The 16,077-nt window shown below is 61.4% G+C and overlaps 1 protein-coding gene across 3 annotated transcripts; it reads left to right on the forward strand.

The window, feature by feature from the left end:
* Positions 1-1,852: 1,852 nt before the first annotated feature.
* MTCH1 (mitochondrial carrier 1) lies at positions 1,853-15,802 on the forward strand. Of its 3 annotated transcripts, XM_089333990.1 has the most exons (13): positions 3,026-3,155; positions 4,862-5,171; positions 5,293-5,377; positions 8,064-8,170; positions 8,437-8,514; positions 8,755-8,812; positions 9,093-9,144; positions 10,314-10,373; positions 12,201-12,345; positions 13,853-13,900; positions 14,008-14,075; positions 14,263-14,338; positions 15,001-15,802. In XM_089333990.1, the coding sequence occupies exons 3-13, from the start codon at positions 5,308-5,310 to the stop codon at positions 15,070-15,072; spliced, it is 834 nt and encodes a 277-aa protein (XP_089190116.1). In that variant the 5' UTR covers positions 3,026-3,155; positions 4,862-5,171; positions 5,293-5,307; the 3' UTR covers positions 15,073-15,802. The 3 variants fall into 3 exon arrangements, with proteins under 3 accessions (XP_069930234.1, XP_069930235.1, XP_089190116.1); XM_070074133.2 differs by lacking the exons at positions 3,026-3,155; positions 4,862-5,171 and adding an exon at positions 1,853-2,188; XM_070074134.2 differs by lacking the exons at positions 3,026-3,155; positions 4,862-5,171 and adding an exon at positions 1,853-2,188 and having other exon boundaries at positions 12,201-12,294.
* Positions 15,803-16,077: the final 275 nt, after the last annotated feature.

Here is a 16,077-nt window from a genome sequence, read left to right on the forward strand (position 1 = left end):
TTCACAGAAAATGTGTATTAAGAAAAAAGCTGGCTGGTGCCACAGCTGAATAGGCTAATCCTCTGCCTGCAGCATTGGCACCCTGGGTTCTAGTCCTGGCCAGGGCTAGAACCGCGCAGCAGCCATTGGAGGGTGAACCAATGGAAAAAAGGAAGACCTTTCTTGCTGTCTCTCTCTCGTTGTCCACTCTGCCTGTCACAAAAAAAAAAAAAAAAAAAAAAAACTATGCATGGACTTAAGAATTTTTTGCACCAAAACGCACCAATTTCATTTCATTTTCCCACAGATGTTTTGCTTGTAGCTATGACACAGAGTGAGATCTGCTTCTGCCTCATACCGTGGGGCCCCAGTGGCTTAACTGATCCGTTTTTACTTTGATATCTTTGCTAGGGGAAATCTTTTAACCACGTAGACGTAGTTTACTGCACAATTTATTTATCTCTATATTTGGTGCTGTGGAGGATACAAAAGAAGACAAGTTAATGCCACTGCCTTACACGGAAGGAACCACAGTGTGAAAGGGCCAGAAAAACAGGCAACAATTTAGGTGACCGCAGAAGGCGGAATAAAAGGCCAAGGTCACGTGCAGAAAGAAAAACAGATGGAGAAGAAAGAGGAGGAAGAGCCCGCGAAAGGGGGAGGTTTTTGCGGGGAAGTTCCAGCAGGAAGGTGAGGCCCACGGCCCACCCCTCCCGCGCCCCCGGGGCTAGAAGCCCCGGACCTCTGCTGGGCGTTAGCATTGTGCTTGGAACTCAACTGCGGAGCCCCCGCTGAGCGCTAACTCGGAGCAGAGCCTGGGCAGAAGGGCGGCCTGCCGAGCGCCCCTGGGGGAGGCTGCGGGGCTGATGAAAGCCCAAAGCTGTGTTTGAAGCAGAAAGAGGTTGCAAGGGCAGAGAGCCTCTGCGGGGACTGGACCTCAGCGAGAGAGGCCACGGCTGGGAGGGAAGGAGGGAGGGAGGCCGGTCCTGCGCAGAGCGCCCGGGGCGAGCTGGCCGCAGGGGCCGGGGCTGAGGCGGTGGGCACACTCTGCTGGAGTTCTCCCACCGAGCGCTGGCATCCTGCGGCAGACTCAGGACCCACGCGCTTCGGGGGCGCCCCGCACTCGCTGAAATGATCTTCCCCGTGGGGTGTGTGTGTGTTTGTGTGATCGCACGTGAGCCACACTTTCAAGCGTGCCCGGCAACGCGTTAGGCGCGACAGTGTGCTTTCCACTAACGATCACGGGCGCCTGGCGCAGCGCCTGCAGGGGAAAGAGCCTGGCGCGGTGCCTGCGTGCGCTCACACTCAAAGTGTAGCTGGCGCAAGGCAAAGCCCTGCAGAGCCACGGCCCTCCCGAGTTGCACCAGGCGCTCCCCGGGGTGACACGGGCGCGGACGGCGGCTGGGGGAGGGCGTGCGGGGCACCGGTGACGGCCAAGAAGCCACACGGAGGCTGGGGCCCGAGGAGAGCCCGGCTGCGGCAGGAGGCCACGGTCACCCGGTTCTGGGCCGCAAAGGGGCGGGCTCCGGACTGCGGAGAACACTCCTGGAGGGAGGGGCTAGGAGGCGCCTCCGACCATATTGGGGGTGTCTGTCTGCTGGAGCCGCCGATTTGGGGCTCCCAGGGGATCCTGAGGGCCCGCGGAGGCCACCAAAGTTCCCGCGTCCACAGCCTTGCCGTCCGCGACCCCCAGCACCTGGCCCGCAGCCCAGCGTCCGGTCAGGCCCCGAGCCCGCGAGTGGGCCGAGCCCCTAGTGCTCACTGCCCGCCCCGCCTCAATCCCGTGCTCCCCCGCGGCCGCGAGTGGTACGTCCTGGCCCCGCCCCTGACGCCTGTGGGGGCGTGGCTGCCAGCCACGTGACGGGGAGTGACCTCGCCGCCCCGCTCCATGGGGGCTTCGGACCCGGAAGTGGCGCCTTGGGCTCGCGGCGGTGCCGCGGGGATGGCGGGAGCCGGAGCTGGAGCGGGAGCTCGCGGCGGAGCGGCGGCGGGGGTCGAGGCCCGGGCTCGCGACCCACCGCCCGCGCACCGTGCACACCCCCGCCACCCTCGGCCCGCGGCGCAGCCCTCGGCCCGCAGGATGGACGGCGCGTCCGGGGGCCTGGGCTCCGGGGACAACGCCCCGACCACCGAGGCTCTTTTCGTGGCCCTGGGAGCGGGCGTGACGGCGCTCAGCCACCCGCTGCTCTACGTGAAGCTGCTCATCCAGGTAGGGGCAGGGGCGCCGTAGTGCGATGGGGGCCAACGTGAAGGCGGCAGGCCGGCATCTGGAGGAGGCTCGGGGCGAGGGAGTTAATGGTGACGGAGCCAATGGCTACGCTGTGGGGAGCTGGCTGGGCACGGCCGGTTCGGGGAGAACGAAGGGGTGGAAAGGGGGGATTCCGTGGGGGGTTGGGAGTGCGGGGGGGCGGATTTGCAGGTGCAGGGGAGGGGGCGAGGGGATGGAGAGGCGAGTTGGAGAATTGGAGCCCTGGACTTGGATCGGGGAGGGCAGCGGATTGGGGGCAAGGAAGGAAGCAACAGGGTTGGGGGAGGGACGAGAAGTTCGGGCGGATGGATGGGGAGGGGGTTTGGGGCCTAAGGCAGAGTTTAGAGGGTGAGGAACACAGACTAGCATTCGGGGTAGTGGGCAACCGAGGCTGCGGGTTTACAGAGCTGAGTTTCAATAAGCAGCTTTGGGGGACAAAGGAATGGCGTCAGGGCCCAACATTCGAGAGGCCGGGAAGGACGTCGGATTCGGAGGGGGAGTGGACGGAAGTATTGGTTTTAGTGGATTGTGGGAGAGCGAGCGGTCGGTTTACCGGAGCTGGGGGTCCTGGATTTGATGTTGGGAGGAGAGGGGTGGGTTCTGGGGGAGGAGAGCAGACCCTGGCGACGCACAGGGGGAGGGGAGTGGTAGCGGTGTGTCTGGAGAGGGGAGCGAGGAGGAGGCTTTTAGGGGGAAGGAAGGGGATGACGCATTTGGAGAAGAAAATGGAAGTCAGGGCTGGGGTGGGAATGGCCGGCGTTGTGTCTGGGGGAGGGGCTGGGAGGGAGTACTGGACTCGGGCGGGAGGGGGGCTGGCAGAGAAGGAGGCCTGTGCCGGGATGTCTCTGGAACTCAGGGATGCAGGGTTACTCGGCGTGTTTGGTGGAGGCCAGTGCGCTGGAAGGGAGCGTGCGTTTGGCACACTCAGGTGGGCGTGACTGACATTGGCTTAGTTTTGACGGAGATGGTTCAGGCCTGGCCTGGTGAGAGAGAAAATCAGAATGAAAGGGAGGGGCTTGAGAACGGCCCGATTGGATGCTGGGGTCTGAAGATTGGGGTGATAGACTTCAGGGGGCCCCACTGAGGTCTTCGTGGAAATGGCTGCTGGGGGGAGGTGGCCAGCCAGGCTGGCGTCTGGCTGTGATTTGGGGGTGAGGGAGGGCTGCCGCTCATACAGGGTTAGCGTTGGAGTTACAGCAGCAGAAGCACAGATTTGGGAGAGAAATGGACTTCAGCGCTGGTGGTGACCGAATGAGCGATGAGGGCCCTGGGAACTGAGGGAGTAGAATTGGGTGAGGCCAGGGTTTTAGGGTGGCAGGTGCCGGACTGGGAGGAATGGGTGAGGGAACTGGGGGTGTGGCTTCATTATTTGGGGGGTGGTGGACTTGGTTGGTAGGTTTGAAAAGAAATGTAGTGAATGAGGGAGACCAAAGGATGAGAACTGGAGAGGAGGGGGTGGCAGGGGTGGCCTGTCTGATCTGAACCCCATAGAGCTGGCTTATCCTGTTTTATGGTGATCTTAATGGATATAGCTTGGGAATCAGAGTGACCTCTTGCAAAAGATTATCATCTTGGGGGGCAGGAGTAGATCCGATTCAGGGGTGTCTAAATTGGGTGAGTGAGACTGTAGTGCCTTACATCAGGTGTGGGGGTGTGAGGTTTGCAGGGTTGGAGGCTTGAAGATGATGGACTAGCCCTGCCGGGATCTGCCAGAGGGCCCAGCGTGGGCTGTGGTTAGAACTCAGTTCAGAGAGTTGGGGGTGGAATGAGGTGAGTGTGGCTTGGGAACAAGTTATTAAAACTTGGAGGTGAGAGGAATGGGGATGACAAACAGCCAGGGTAAGCTGAGTAGAAGTTAAGCCAATAGACTCAACAGGTGTGGGAGCCGTGGGGGATTTAAGATAGATTTAAGCCACAGACCGGGCAGGATGGCCACAGCCGTAGCAGAGGGCACAAGTCGGAGCTGGGGGCATGGAGGGGACGCCGCCTGCACCTGAGAGAATGAAGTCAAAACAAAGCTAAACTCAGAGCGCCCTGCTTGTAAGCACAAGGGACAGGCCTGGAAGCCCAGAGCCCACTGCCTGGCTCAGCTGACTGCTCCCTTTCTGCCCCTCCCCGAGCTGGAGGTTCCCATAACAGCGGGGGTTTTTAATTTACACTTAGTAATCTGTCACAGATCTCAGAGGCAGGCCCCAAGGGGCGGCCTGACTGGGGTGAGGAGACCGGAGACCCAGACCAGTGTTCCCAGCAGCCGATCCAGGGCATGGGGCAGAGCTGCCTGGCCTGCTGTCTGCCCCCTCCCACGGCAGGAGGAGCCGCCCTGGTCCCTGGGCCAGCAGGCCTGCTCGGGGGAGGGGAGGCCTTTGCTCCCACACGCTTTGCAGGGGACCCCTGCTTCTCACGCGGCTGTGGACGCCTTGGTCTTTCAAACGCAGGCACTTTCATCCTACTCGGCGTTTGTACAGCAGCCGTGAACACAGCCCTGCAGAAGTGAGGGTCGTTTTGTCCCTGACCTGTAGAATGACCGAGCTTGGAACACGGTGGAGGAGGCGTTTGGGGAGCAGCTGGGGTGGGAGGTGCCAGTGTGCTCAGGCCTGGGACTGGAAGTGCTGGACACGCAGGTGTGCGCAGCAGGTGTGGCAGGAAGGAGTGACGTGGAGCTGAGCCGTCTGAGCGTTGGGACTGGGATCTGGCTATGACGTGAGAGTCACCGCGCTGGAACTGAGGTTGGGTTGTCGCTGTTCGTCTGCAGAGGAGACGTACCCAGTGGGCTTTGCAGCATGCTGCCGGGGGGGGGGGAGGTATCTCTGCCCTGGCAGTAGGTGGGGTGTGAGGGGCAGCATGTTGGGGGGTGACTGAGTGTGGTCAGGGTGGAACCGAGGACTGGGCGTGTGTGGAGTGATGAGGCGGTGCCGACGGTTACGGGACACCCAGGAATGCTTTGGTGAGTTCTAATGGGGAACAGGAGCAGCGTTAGGGTTTGTGGGAGAGGCGTCGGGGCCTGGGAAAGAGGGGCCGTGGGACCAAACCACACGGAACCTTCTTTTTGTCTCTTAATTCTCAAGGTGGGTCACGAGCCGATGCCCCCCACCCTTGGGACCAATGTGCTGGGGAGGAAGGTCCTCTACCTGCCGAGCTTCTTCACCTACGGTGAGTGCGCGTCCCCACCAGGAAGGACGCGAGGGACGGGCAAGCAGGTGCAGCTGGCCCTGGGAGCCGCTGTGCGGCAGTGGGACCCAGAGTTGGCGCAGTCTGGAGGAGGGGCCGTATGCATGTCACCCCTGCCTCCTCAGGTTGTGTGTGGAAGCTTTTCTGCTTCCCTGCTACTCCAGTGGGCAGCCTGGGGGGTCCTCCTGGGCTCTGTTCTGCGCCCCCAGCTGCCCCGTTTCCCCACATTCCCCTGGCAGTAGCGTCTACACTCTGGGGTACCTCCAGCCACCGGCTGTAGGACCGTGTGCAGTCAGTTACAGCTTCGCCTCTGTGTGCCCTGACCGTCCACCTGATCCGGGGCAGGCATCTCACCTGCCCTGACCCTGCTGTGTGGCCCGCCTGCTGTCAGGGCAGTGTCGTCCTGCCCAGCCCGTCCCTGTTAGCTCTGCCTGCACCGAGAGAGCCACCTTCCCCCTCTGCTGCTCGCTCCTGCCCACAGGTGCCTGCTGGCCAGCACCTTCTCAAGTGTGCCATTGGTATCCGCCACCTAGTCCTCTCCCTTGCCTTCTTTATTTTATTTTTTAATTAATTAATTTATTTGAGACGCACAGAGAGAGAGAGAGAAAGGTCTTCCATTCACTGGTTCATTCCCCAGACGCCCGCAATGGCTGGAGCTGCGTGGATCCAAAGCCAGGAACTAGGAGCTTCAAAATCTCCCATCTGGGTGTAGGGGCCCATGGACTTGGGCCATCTCCTACTGCTTTCCCAGGGCATAGCAGAGAGCTGGATCGGAAGTGGAGCAGCCGGGACTCGAACCTGTGTCCATTTGGCATGCCAGCACTGCCTCACCCCCTACGCCACAGTGCCGGCCCTACCCTTGCCTTCTTTAAACATGCCCTTTCTCTCTGCGTTCACAGCCAGAGGTCCCTTCCAGGCCAGTCCCCTGTGTTTTCCCCACCTCTGCTCGGACCTGTTTGGACAGGACAGAATGTTCTCTGAAAGTCTTTTTCTGCTAAGTAACTAGGGGTCAGGTGTCCTGTTCCTCTTCTGGTTGTGCCCCATTGTTGAGCGCAGAATCCAGGGCCAGACAGAACAGGTCATTTTGTTTTTGCTTAAAAGTTGTCGGTGTGTGGGAGTATCAGAGAAGTGGGAAGACATCCCCATCTGTAGTACATTGCGTGCAGAGATGGTGCAGGATTTGTGGGCAACTGGGGGGTGGGCTGCCACGCTCTTCCTTGTGGTTTCTTGGTATGTGGCCCCTCGGGCTGTGGTATGAGGGGCTCAGGCTGGGGAAGCTCAGAGCATCGCTGTTTGTGTTACCCAGCTGTTCCTGGACAGCCTCAGGGTCGAGGGGTCTCCATCCCACCTGGCTGCTTCCTGCAGCACCCCCCTGTTCCCCCCCACACACCCCATTTAGATGGGTGCTGTTTCAGTCCAGGTGTCGTGAGCACCTGTCTTTAGGTATTTCCAGACTCCATACCTGCTCTGGGGCCAGGGAGGCGAGGTGTGGACGGGATCTGCTCCTGCCGTGTCCTGGCAGAAGCTCCATGCTGGGGGCAGTAGGGTTTCCAGGCTCGGCCGACAGGCCCTGCGGTGATGGAGCCCGGCCCTTTGGGCCACAAAGGCCTCAGTCAGCATTTCTGCGTTTCTTTCTCTGCTCCCTTGTTCATAATTCGCTTGGGAAAAAGGTGTCCTCACCCCCTTTGTACTGGTGGGCAAATCAGATGGGAGGCAGTGAGTGTTTTGCTCCAGATCTTAATTGAGGCTTTGTCCCCATTGCTCCCTTTTGCTGACTCTGACCTCCCCTCCCCCAAAACAAACCTTCCTCTGCCTGTTCCCTCGTGAGGTAGGAAGCCCGGCCCACGTGTGCAGGCAACAGGTGCACTCAGCCCTGGAAAGCCCTTGGCGCGGACTGGGACAGCCAGTGGCTGGGCTGGCAGACGTGTGGCTGGAGGACAAGGCCTGTTTGTTGCTGCCTCTGTGCGGTGCTAGAGAGCTGCAGCGTGCATCTGAAGGGAGAGCGCGTTGTCCGAGAGAGGATTCTGTGAGCTTCCACGTACCTTACACAAACAGGCTGCTTTAGTTGAACGTAGTTCAAAAGTTGACGTCAGGTAGAACAGTGAGGCACCATGGGAGCCCTGGGTCCAGCTTCCCCGACGTCACAGTGCTTGGTGGACTCGTCATCGGTGGGCCTGTGTTAGCTGCTGCTCCTCACACGTGCTGGTGGGTGCCCAGGGTGGCCAGACGCGGCGGTGGTGCGTTCAGGGGCCCCTTGCTCTTCCTTTCTTTCCTCCCTCAGGCTGCGTGCTTCATCCCTGCCCACTGGCGTTGTCTTTCCCCCTTTTTTCTTTGCCGTGAGAAAAATGTCTTATGAGCAACAAGATTGCTTCTGGGCTGCATCGCGTAGGTGGGGACTTGGGAAACCATAGCTGTTTGCCAAGTAGGCTTTCGAAGCTGAAAAAGAGAACATGGTGAACTTGGTAGTCAGAGCGCTTTAGAGGTTTGACCAGCGGAGCAGGGGCCAGAAGGGGAAGACTTGGGGCGAGGGCCTGGCTGTTTCCGAATCCTGGGAAGGCCCCTCCCGCGGCCGCAGCCGGTGGTGCTGACTTGAGGGCCGAGCGGCAGGTAGCCTGCGAGTGTGTGTGACCCGGCTGGGTGTGACGCTGCCACCTCTGCTGTCTTACAGCCAAGTACATTGTGCAAGTGGATGGGAAGATAGGGCTGTTCCGAGGCCTGAGCCCTCGGCTCATGTCCAACGCCCTTTCTACCGTGACCCGCGGCAGCATGAAGAAGGTGAGCCCGCGGGAAGCTGGGACCCATCCCCCGGGGTTTCTCCAAGCTCCCAGCAGCCCCCAGAGAGGCCCTGGGGGGGGGGGGGTCCCTGATGGTCACACGCTGAGTGTCGTGCTGGGGAGGGGGAGGGGGAGGGCGAGGGCCCATCCCACAGCCGTCTGCTGTGCCAAAGCTGTGAGAGCACACGGGGGCTCGCTCCTTCCCGGGGCTCCAGCACAGGTGCTGCCCCGGTGAGACTCAGGCTGTCGTCTGTGTCCGTGTGCCAGGTGTTCCCCCCGGATGAGATGGAGCAGGTTTCCAACAAGGATGACATGAAGACCTCTCTGAGGAAGGTGGTGAAGGAGGTGGGCACCGCCGCTGGAGACGGGGAGCAGAGGCTGCTGACCTCTCGTCGCCGACTCCGCGGGTCCTGCGTGTCGGTGGGGGGATGGGAGCCCTGCCCTGGACACTGCTAGCAGGGGTGGGTCGGGGCGGGCAGCAGGCACAGCCATCCTCAGCAGGCTCCCGTGTGGGGGCCGCGGGGGCCCCAGGCCCCCATCCCCGAGACGAGCCTGACCACACCTCGGCCCTCTGCTGTCTTCCAGACCTCGTACGAGATGATGATGCAGTGTGTGTCCCGCATGCTGGCCCATCCCCTGCACGGTGAGCCGCGCTGGGGGGACTGCGGCAGTCTAGGCGGAGGCAGGGGTGACCCTGGGGACCATGGCGAGGAAGGGGTGGGGTTGGGAGGGTCCCACTGGGCCCTCACCAAGGAGGGATTGTCCAGGAATCTTTTCCAAAGGGAGCTGGGCCTCTCCGTAGGCTGAGGACGCCAGGTAGGGTGGGAACCCCGAGGCCCTGGTCCCCGGGCTGCGACTGTGCTCTCCGTGGCCGGGGGCCCAGGCCCGGCCAGCATGTCACCTCTGTGTTTTCTCCTCCTCAGTCATCTCGATGCGCTGCATGGTGCAGTTTGTGGGCAGGGAGGCCAAGTACAGGTAGGTAGCCGGGGCCCCTCCAGGCGTGCCGGGACACCATTGCCGACCTAGCTGGCCGCAGGGGGGTGGGGGAGTGGCTTCCACGGCAGCCACCTGGGACCTTTTCTCTGCTCCATCTCTCACCAGGGGCTGCCCTGGATGGGCCGAGGTGCCTTGCAGAGGGGCAGTGGGATTGGAGGCTGCCCCCGGGGTTGATGCTGCCACTTCTCATGAGCTGGGGTCCCCCAGACGCTAACGGCTTCTCCAGCCAGTGCAGAGCCTGGCTCGGAGCTCTTCGGGTCCTCTCCTAGGAGGTCGTCACTTGTCAGCAGATACTTCCCTAGATCTGCGGTGGCACTGAGCTGGGTGCCGGACGTGGCCCTTTGCCGTGGCTCTTTGCCGTGGCAGTCCTGCCCCCTACCCCTGTGAGGTGCGGTGCAGGTCCAGGAGCAGGGTCCTGCAGGTACGTGGCAGGAAGGCGCGCCCGCCTCACCTCCACACCCCACCCCACCTGGTGCCTCATTTGGGGTTCCCCGATGGGAAGCTGGCCTGTTCCCCCAGATTGAATGGAAGATGGGAGATGGGGCTAGGAGGGAATAGTGTGGCTCCACCACAGTAGGGGCTGGCAGGAGAGGGCGCCCAGACCAGGGCTTTGGCTCTGGCTGTCTTCCTCTCTACCAGAGAGCCGCCACGTGGGCCAGGCCGGCTGCTGTTCTGCCACAGCTCACAGAGCCGCTTCTGCCTTTCATACCTAGGATAGCCTATGGCATGCAGGCCTCTGGCCTCTGGTCCCGGGCTCCCTGCCAGGGAGGACCAGAGCCTTTGTCCATGCTGCAGGCGGGGCCTCCTGCTGCGGGGCCCTGGCTTCCTGCTCTGGCCTCCAGGAAGGTCCCTGTCTCCACCCCCTGCCCCTAGAGCATGGCCTGAGCTGGGCACTTGATGCTATTCCAGGTCCTGCAGAACACAGTGGGAGAGGACCCCCAGGCCTGCTGCCCGTGGGTTGTTGGGTTTCCGTGTACCCGGGTTCCGTGAGCCGGGTACCCCAGCCACGGGAGCACTCTTTCTTCTGCACAGGGGCGTTTCAGAGTCACACGCCCGCATCCCGGCCAGGCCTGCGAGGACCTGAGCGGAGCTCTCGGTGGGCTCTGTCCATGGCCGGGCGACCTTGTGTCTCTGTCTTCTCTTCACAGCGGTGTCCTGAGCTCCATTGGGAAGATTTTCAAAGAGGAGGGGCTGCTGGGATTCTTTGTGTACGTGAGTTTGCCCCGCCCGTAGCGGCCTGGCGCATGGCTCTTCTAACACGTGCTCCTGACTCCACAGGCCGCGGCTGCTGGCCTCAGACTAACCACAGAGGTCTGCTTCAGCCTGAGCAGCTGCAGCCCAGCTCCAGAGAGCTCCGTAGTGTGTCCCAGCCAGGATCCTCACCACCAAGGCTGCCTGGCCCCTTTCATCACAGCCCACGTCCAGTATACTGGGGACACCAGGCCTTATCCATTCACCCCAGGGCTGGAGCTGGGGCTGGGCTGGGGCTGGGCTGAGACCGGGCATGGGGCTGCTCTTCATGATCCGGGCACTGCACAGTCGTGGCCTCACTGACAGCAAATACTGCACATCTGTGTCCTGAACACTGGCAGTCACGGGCTGACTCAGGCTAACAGATTCTGTTTCTCCCAGCATTTCTGACAAATTGGGTGTTAATGTTTACCATTTAAAGTATTTCACACACAATCCATATGTCTTAACTTCTCTTTAAGAGTCAGAAAACCTGGCCACCAGCTGGGGCCCAGGGGCCTGCTCTGTGGCCGGGCACATGGGCTCCTGATGGCCAGTCTCGGGCACTCTCGTCCCACACCCCACTTAGTTCACCCTACAGAAAGCTCCTACTGCTGCCCCTGCTCAGAAAGAGTCAACCACGGCCAGAGCCGGGAGCTGGCCGGTGAACGGGGCCTGTGTTTGCCTTGCCGAGGCCCAGGCATGGCGGCGTGCTGTTGTGAACAGAGTGCGCTAGACATGAGACTGAGGGAGCAAGACCTTTATGTTGTGGTGTGCCAGTTGGCCAGGTCGTTTTATTTATGGCGCCTGTTTAACCCAGAACCTATGTATGTAGGGTGTGTGTACGCACACCTACGAGTACATGATTTTCAGTGGGCAGAGACACGTGTGTGTCCATGTGCACATACAGACCGGGGAATACATGTTTGCCCTTGGACCTGGTGCACCAGGCCTCGAAACCGGGCAGCGGCAGCTCCGGCACCTCCCACGTTCTCTTCTGGGTGTGACTGGGAGACCCAAGCAGCAAGTGTTTACTTACCCTGTGGGTTCTTTTGCCCCACACGACTCTGGAACAGGCGAAAAACATGCGGTGCAGGACTCAGAAAGCACCCAAGGGTGTATGTGCACAGTCAGGAGCCCAGGCCGAGGACTGCCCGTGGCTCTCAGAAAGGTTCGTTTTACTCATATCCCTCGATCCGCCCAGGTGTTCAGTGCGTTCCCTTTGAACTTTTCCAATAGTTTGTAAGGAAGTCTTTACAAATTCAGAGGGGAGGATTCCGCTTCCCCCTCCCGAGAGCCAGGCGCTCCGCTGGAGAGCCTCGCAGACTGCGGCTCGACTCGCGGTCGGCCTGGGGACCGTCGCGTGGAGCCCGCCCTTTAGTTTCTAGAGCTGTTCGCTCAGGGCCGCTGCTTGGAGCCGAGTTGCGGGAACTGTGGTTGACGGAGCAGACACGGCGAGCCGCGTGTTTCGTGAGAGCTGTTTGGGTACAGGGGCCAGGAGAGAGTGTCCAGGCTCTTTCACGCGTTCTCAGCTTCATGCCTGGCTCCTGTGGTTCAGTCGTGAGATGTGCACTAACCCGCAGCAGCAGGCGTGGCCCTGCATCCCTCCCAGGGGAGAGGAGCCCCGCCTTCCCAGCATGGGTCAGCTCGGGCCACCCAGCGCCCGCAGGCTCCCTCCCTGAGGCTCGGACGCTGGACGTGCCGACGTTTGGGGCTTGGACAGCGCTGCTGGCTTCTTGGCCGCGGGACCCCCAGGAACGCTCCCCCTCCCTCCCCTGCTCACGTTTGCTCACCTTGTTTTGTAGCGGCTTAATCCCTCACCTCCTGGGCGATGTGGTTTTCTTGTGGGGCTGTAACCTGCTGGCCCACTTCATCAATGCCTACCTGGTGGATGACAGCGTGAGTGACACCCCAGGGGGGCTGGGAAACGACCAGAATCCAGGCTCCCAGGTTGGTTGGAGCAAGGGCTCGTCCTTCTTTCCGTGCACTGCTGATGCCCAGGGGCCGTGGAGACTCGGGGCTCTGGGACTCAGCACCAGGCTCTGAGGGAGGGCCTTGGGGGTCCTGGGAGTCCGCTTTGCCAAGTGGGAGGGGCACGGGGTTGGGGGGAAGGGGTGTGAGGAATGGCCTCAAAAGGCGAGGCTCCAGATGGTCCCCAGACCCGAGAGGCTGCTTTGGGACGCTGACCTGACTGGGCTCAGGAAGTCAGAGGGTGGAGCCTCTAATAGTGCCAGTCCCTTGGCCTTGCCTCGGGTCTTAGGCTTCTTACAGTGCTCTGCGCCGGGGCCGCCTCTGCTCTTCGTGAGGGGAACAGAGCAAGTGCCACAGCCCACTTCCACACGCAGGCTGAGGGCAGGGTCAGCAAGGAAGAGTATGGCCTAGGCTTAGCCCAATCTGTCCCCAGTGGACCTCTAGCCTGGCATAGACAGGCCTCCCCGGGTCAGCCCTTCTGCAAGGCGGGTGTTGAAGAAACCTCTGTGTGCCTGATGGCTGACTGGTGGTCAGGGGCGGGGTGGGCCGGGCTCTTGGCAGGCAGCCATGCTGACAGCAGGATTGCCCGCGAAGGTAGGTGAGGGGCCTGGGGACCTGTCCATCAGAATCGCCTGGGAGCAGTGGGGGTCACGATCCACGTATGTCTGTGTCTGTCATGTTTGTGTCTGGGCCCAGGGCTGTGCTCACGGGGACACTGGCTGGCCCTTTGACTGGGCAAGTGAAATATTAACTGGCCTGCCGCTGTAAGCAGATTCAGTGCCCACAATGGCAGTGTGGGCGGGGGAGCTGCTGCCGCCCCACACTCAGCCCCAGCAAGCCGGGACAGCTGAGGCAGCGTGGAGTGAGGCAGAGGCGCACAGCTGCGCGGCCTCTCTGGTCCAGGTGGGCGGCTGTCGGACCAGGACTGCTGCCATCACACCAGCCGGCAGCTCCATCTGAAGTTTTCTTAGGTGTTTTGCTCTGTGTGGCTTCATAGCCAAGACGAGGCTGCCAGCCCTGCTGGGCTCTGGGGCATCCCCGTGCTGGGATGGCCCCTCCACAGGAAGCTGGGGGATGGCTCGTCACCTTCTCTTGTTGGGGTTATTTCCGGGGCAAAGTGGGGATCTGCAGGGGCAAAAGCCTGGTGTCTGCCTGCCTCCCGCCCCAAGGCCTGGATTCTGCCGCCGGCTGTCAGGGTGGCAGCAGAGAGCTTTACATCGGTTACGCCGACTGCGTAGTGAGCCGACAGGCTGCTCAGTGCCCTTCACTGAGCTCCCCGCCGTCCACTTAGCCCCTCTGCCTGCCAGGTCTTCTGGCTCTGACTACAAGGCCGTGGAAACAGCTGGGAGGGGGAGGGGCCCGAAAGGCAGGCAGGGTGCACAGCGTGTGTCTGGAGGGTATGCAGGGTGAGGTGAAGGGGGCAGCAGGGCTGAAGTCTGGTCCGCAGGGGCCTGTGGCAAACCCCGCCCCCTCTCTGTCCCCTCAGTTCAGCCAGGCTTTGGCCATCCGGAGCTACACCAAGTTTGTGATGGGGGTAAGTTGGCCAGTGGGCCACCACCCGGGGCGGGGATGAGACATTGCCAGCATGGCTGTCCCTGCTCCCCGGCCTGGGCGGGGCACTCAGGTCTCCCTGGCTTGCAGATCGCAGTGAGCATGCTGACATACCCGTTCCTGCTGGTCGGCGATCTCATGGCGGTGAACAACTGTGGGTGAGTTTGTATCCCTCTGTGCCCTTCCCGTAGCACCCCCTCCACCTGGGCTGCGGCGGGGCTTCCTCTGGGTACCACCAGGTCCCTCCAGGGAGGACCCGTGCTCTTGGGACATGGGCGGTGGCAGCTTGGAGGCTGACCTCTGCCCGTGCTCTCTGGTCTGACACGCACCCTCCTTCCTGGGCAGGCTGCAGGCTGGGCTCCCCCCCTACTCGCCAGTGTTCAAGTCCTGGATTCACTGCTGGAAGTACCTGAGCGTGCAGGTGAGCAAGCTCGGGGGAGGCTTTTCCTTTCTTTGCCACATCCACGTGTGCACTCTGCACGGACACAGGTGTGGGGGAATCTAATGTCGTGAGTAGGGTGGAGAAAGAGAATAGATACACTTGGCTTAAGGCACTGAAGTTAAAAGTGTCACTTTATTTCAGAAAGGATTGAGGTGGGTACGTGGGTTTACTTAAAAATTCCTCATCAGACAAGGATGAGGGCGCTCTGACCCATATGGTGTGTGGTGAGGCCCAAAACTTCTTACTCCCGGGCCACAGGGGCTGCAGATGCGGGCCTGGACCAGTAGGTGTGGGAGGCCAGCTGGCCTTGCCCTTTTCTGGCCTTAGTTTGCCTGGCAGTGGAGCAGAACAGGAGCTGCGGGAGCAGACAGGCTGCAGAGAGGGCGGATGGGAGGGAAGCAGCGGGGGGACACACGCACTTCTTCCTCGCACTCGGGTCCCTCTGCTTGCACCGCGACCTCACCGCGGGGCTTTGCAGTCAGAGGAGTAGTGAGTTCCTTGGGGGTTTCCTATGAGTAGCCCCACGGACCCTGGCACCTTGGGGCCTGGAGGCACCGCCCCCTCCTGCTTCAGTGCGGGTAGGCTCTGGCCTTTCTCTCCAAGGGTGCAAACCTCAGCGTCCCTCCCCGGTCCTTCCTCAGGGCCAGCTCTTCCGTGGCTCCAGCCTGCTTTTCCGCCGGGTGTCGTCAGGATCATGCTTTGCCCTGGAGTAACCTGAATCAGCCCAGAAAACACTGGCTCAGCCTGGCCGCCGCGGGTGAGGCCTGCTCATCTCGGGACGCCTCACACAGCTCCAGCCCAGCAAGACCCAGGCGTGCTCCTGCCCGGCCGGGGTCACTCTCCATATTTGCCGCGTGTCTGTCCGGAAGTGGGGCAGGGGTGGGACTGTGCCCAGTGGGTTGGGTCACCTGTTGGGCCTGGGAAAGGGGTGTGGGGGTGGGAATTGGGGCGGAATCCCCTTCTCAAATTTGCTGATCTGCCTTGTGCCAGAAAATGACTTGTGGAAGCCTGGGGTGGGTAAACAGACACCAGCGGGGCCAACTCCCACCCCACCCACCCCCGCAGTGGGCCCCAGTCTCATCCCACAGCTCAGCTGGGAGCAGTCACTCCCCTGCTTTGTAAATAGGGCGTGACCCCTCACGAGGCCGCCGTTGTGTGGGCTTGTGCTCGGAGGCTGGCGCTAGGCCCTGCCTTCGTGTTTCTCAACACTACCCCTCTGCCAGGCGGGCAGCACCTGCTCGGAACAGAAAGTCGTGTGGTGTGTCAGGCTCTGTCCCTCACCTGCTCGTCCGTCCCGTGTGGCGCCTCGTGCAGGACCTGCTTACCTGTGCGCTTGTGAGTGCCCGCAGTGAGCACCTGTGTGTCTAGTCCTACCCGTTTTCAAAGCTCCTGGTAAGATCTGACCTTGTCGCCCTCGAATAAATGTGTTGGTGGTGAATCGGAGTTTTATGGGGTGTCTCACTCTGTGGGCGTCAGATATCTGCAGGGTCTGTTTCCACCCTTCCTGCTGGGGTGGCAGAGAGCAGAAAGCCACAGGGCTGGCACCTGCGCGGCCTGGGCACATAGGGGCCGGCTTGGTGTGCGTCAGGTTCAGGGCAGACCATGGAGCTGTTGAGATTTCATTTATTTAATTGAAAGGCAGAGTGAAAGATGGGGAGAGGGAGAGAGAGCTTTCAGCTGCTGGTTCCATCCCCTAATGGCCGTGATGGTCAGGGAAG

Source organism: Oryctolagus cuniculus, chromosome 5, assembly GCF_051225735.1.
Source record: "Oryctolagus cuniculus isolate XC-2025 breed Fujian yellow rabbit chromosome 5, ASM5122573v1, whole genome shotgun sequence".
Taxonomy (NCBI): domain Eukaryota; kingdom Metazoa; phylum Chordata; class Mammalia; order Lagomorpha; family Leporidae; genus Oryctolagus; species Oryctolagus cuniculus.

Excerpts from the sequence above, each read along its gene's own strand:
- MTCH1 (XM_070074133.2), top strand. The coding sequence starts at position 1,868 with ATGGGGGCTTCGGACCCGGAAGTGGCGCCTTGGGCTCGCGGCGGTGCC. Across the intron at positions 8,813-9,092 it reads GCTGGCCCATCCCCTGCACG|TCATCTCGATGCGCTGCATG; the intron begins GTGAGCCGCGCT and ends TCTCCTCCTCAG. Across the intron at positions 10,374-12,200 it reads GGGCTGCTGGGATTCTTTGT|CGGCTTAATCCCTCACCTCC; the intron begins GTACGTGAGTTT and ends CTTGTTTTGTAG.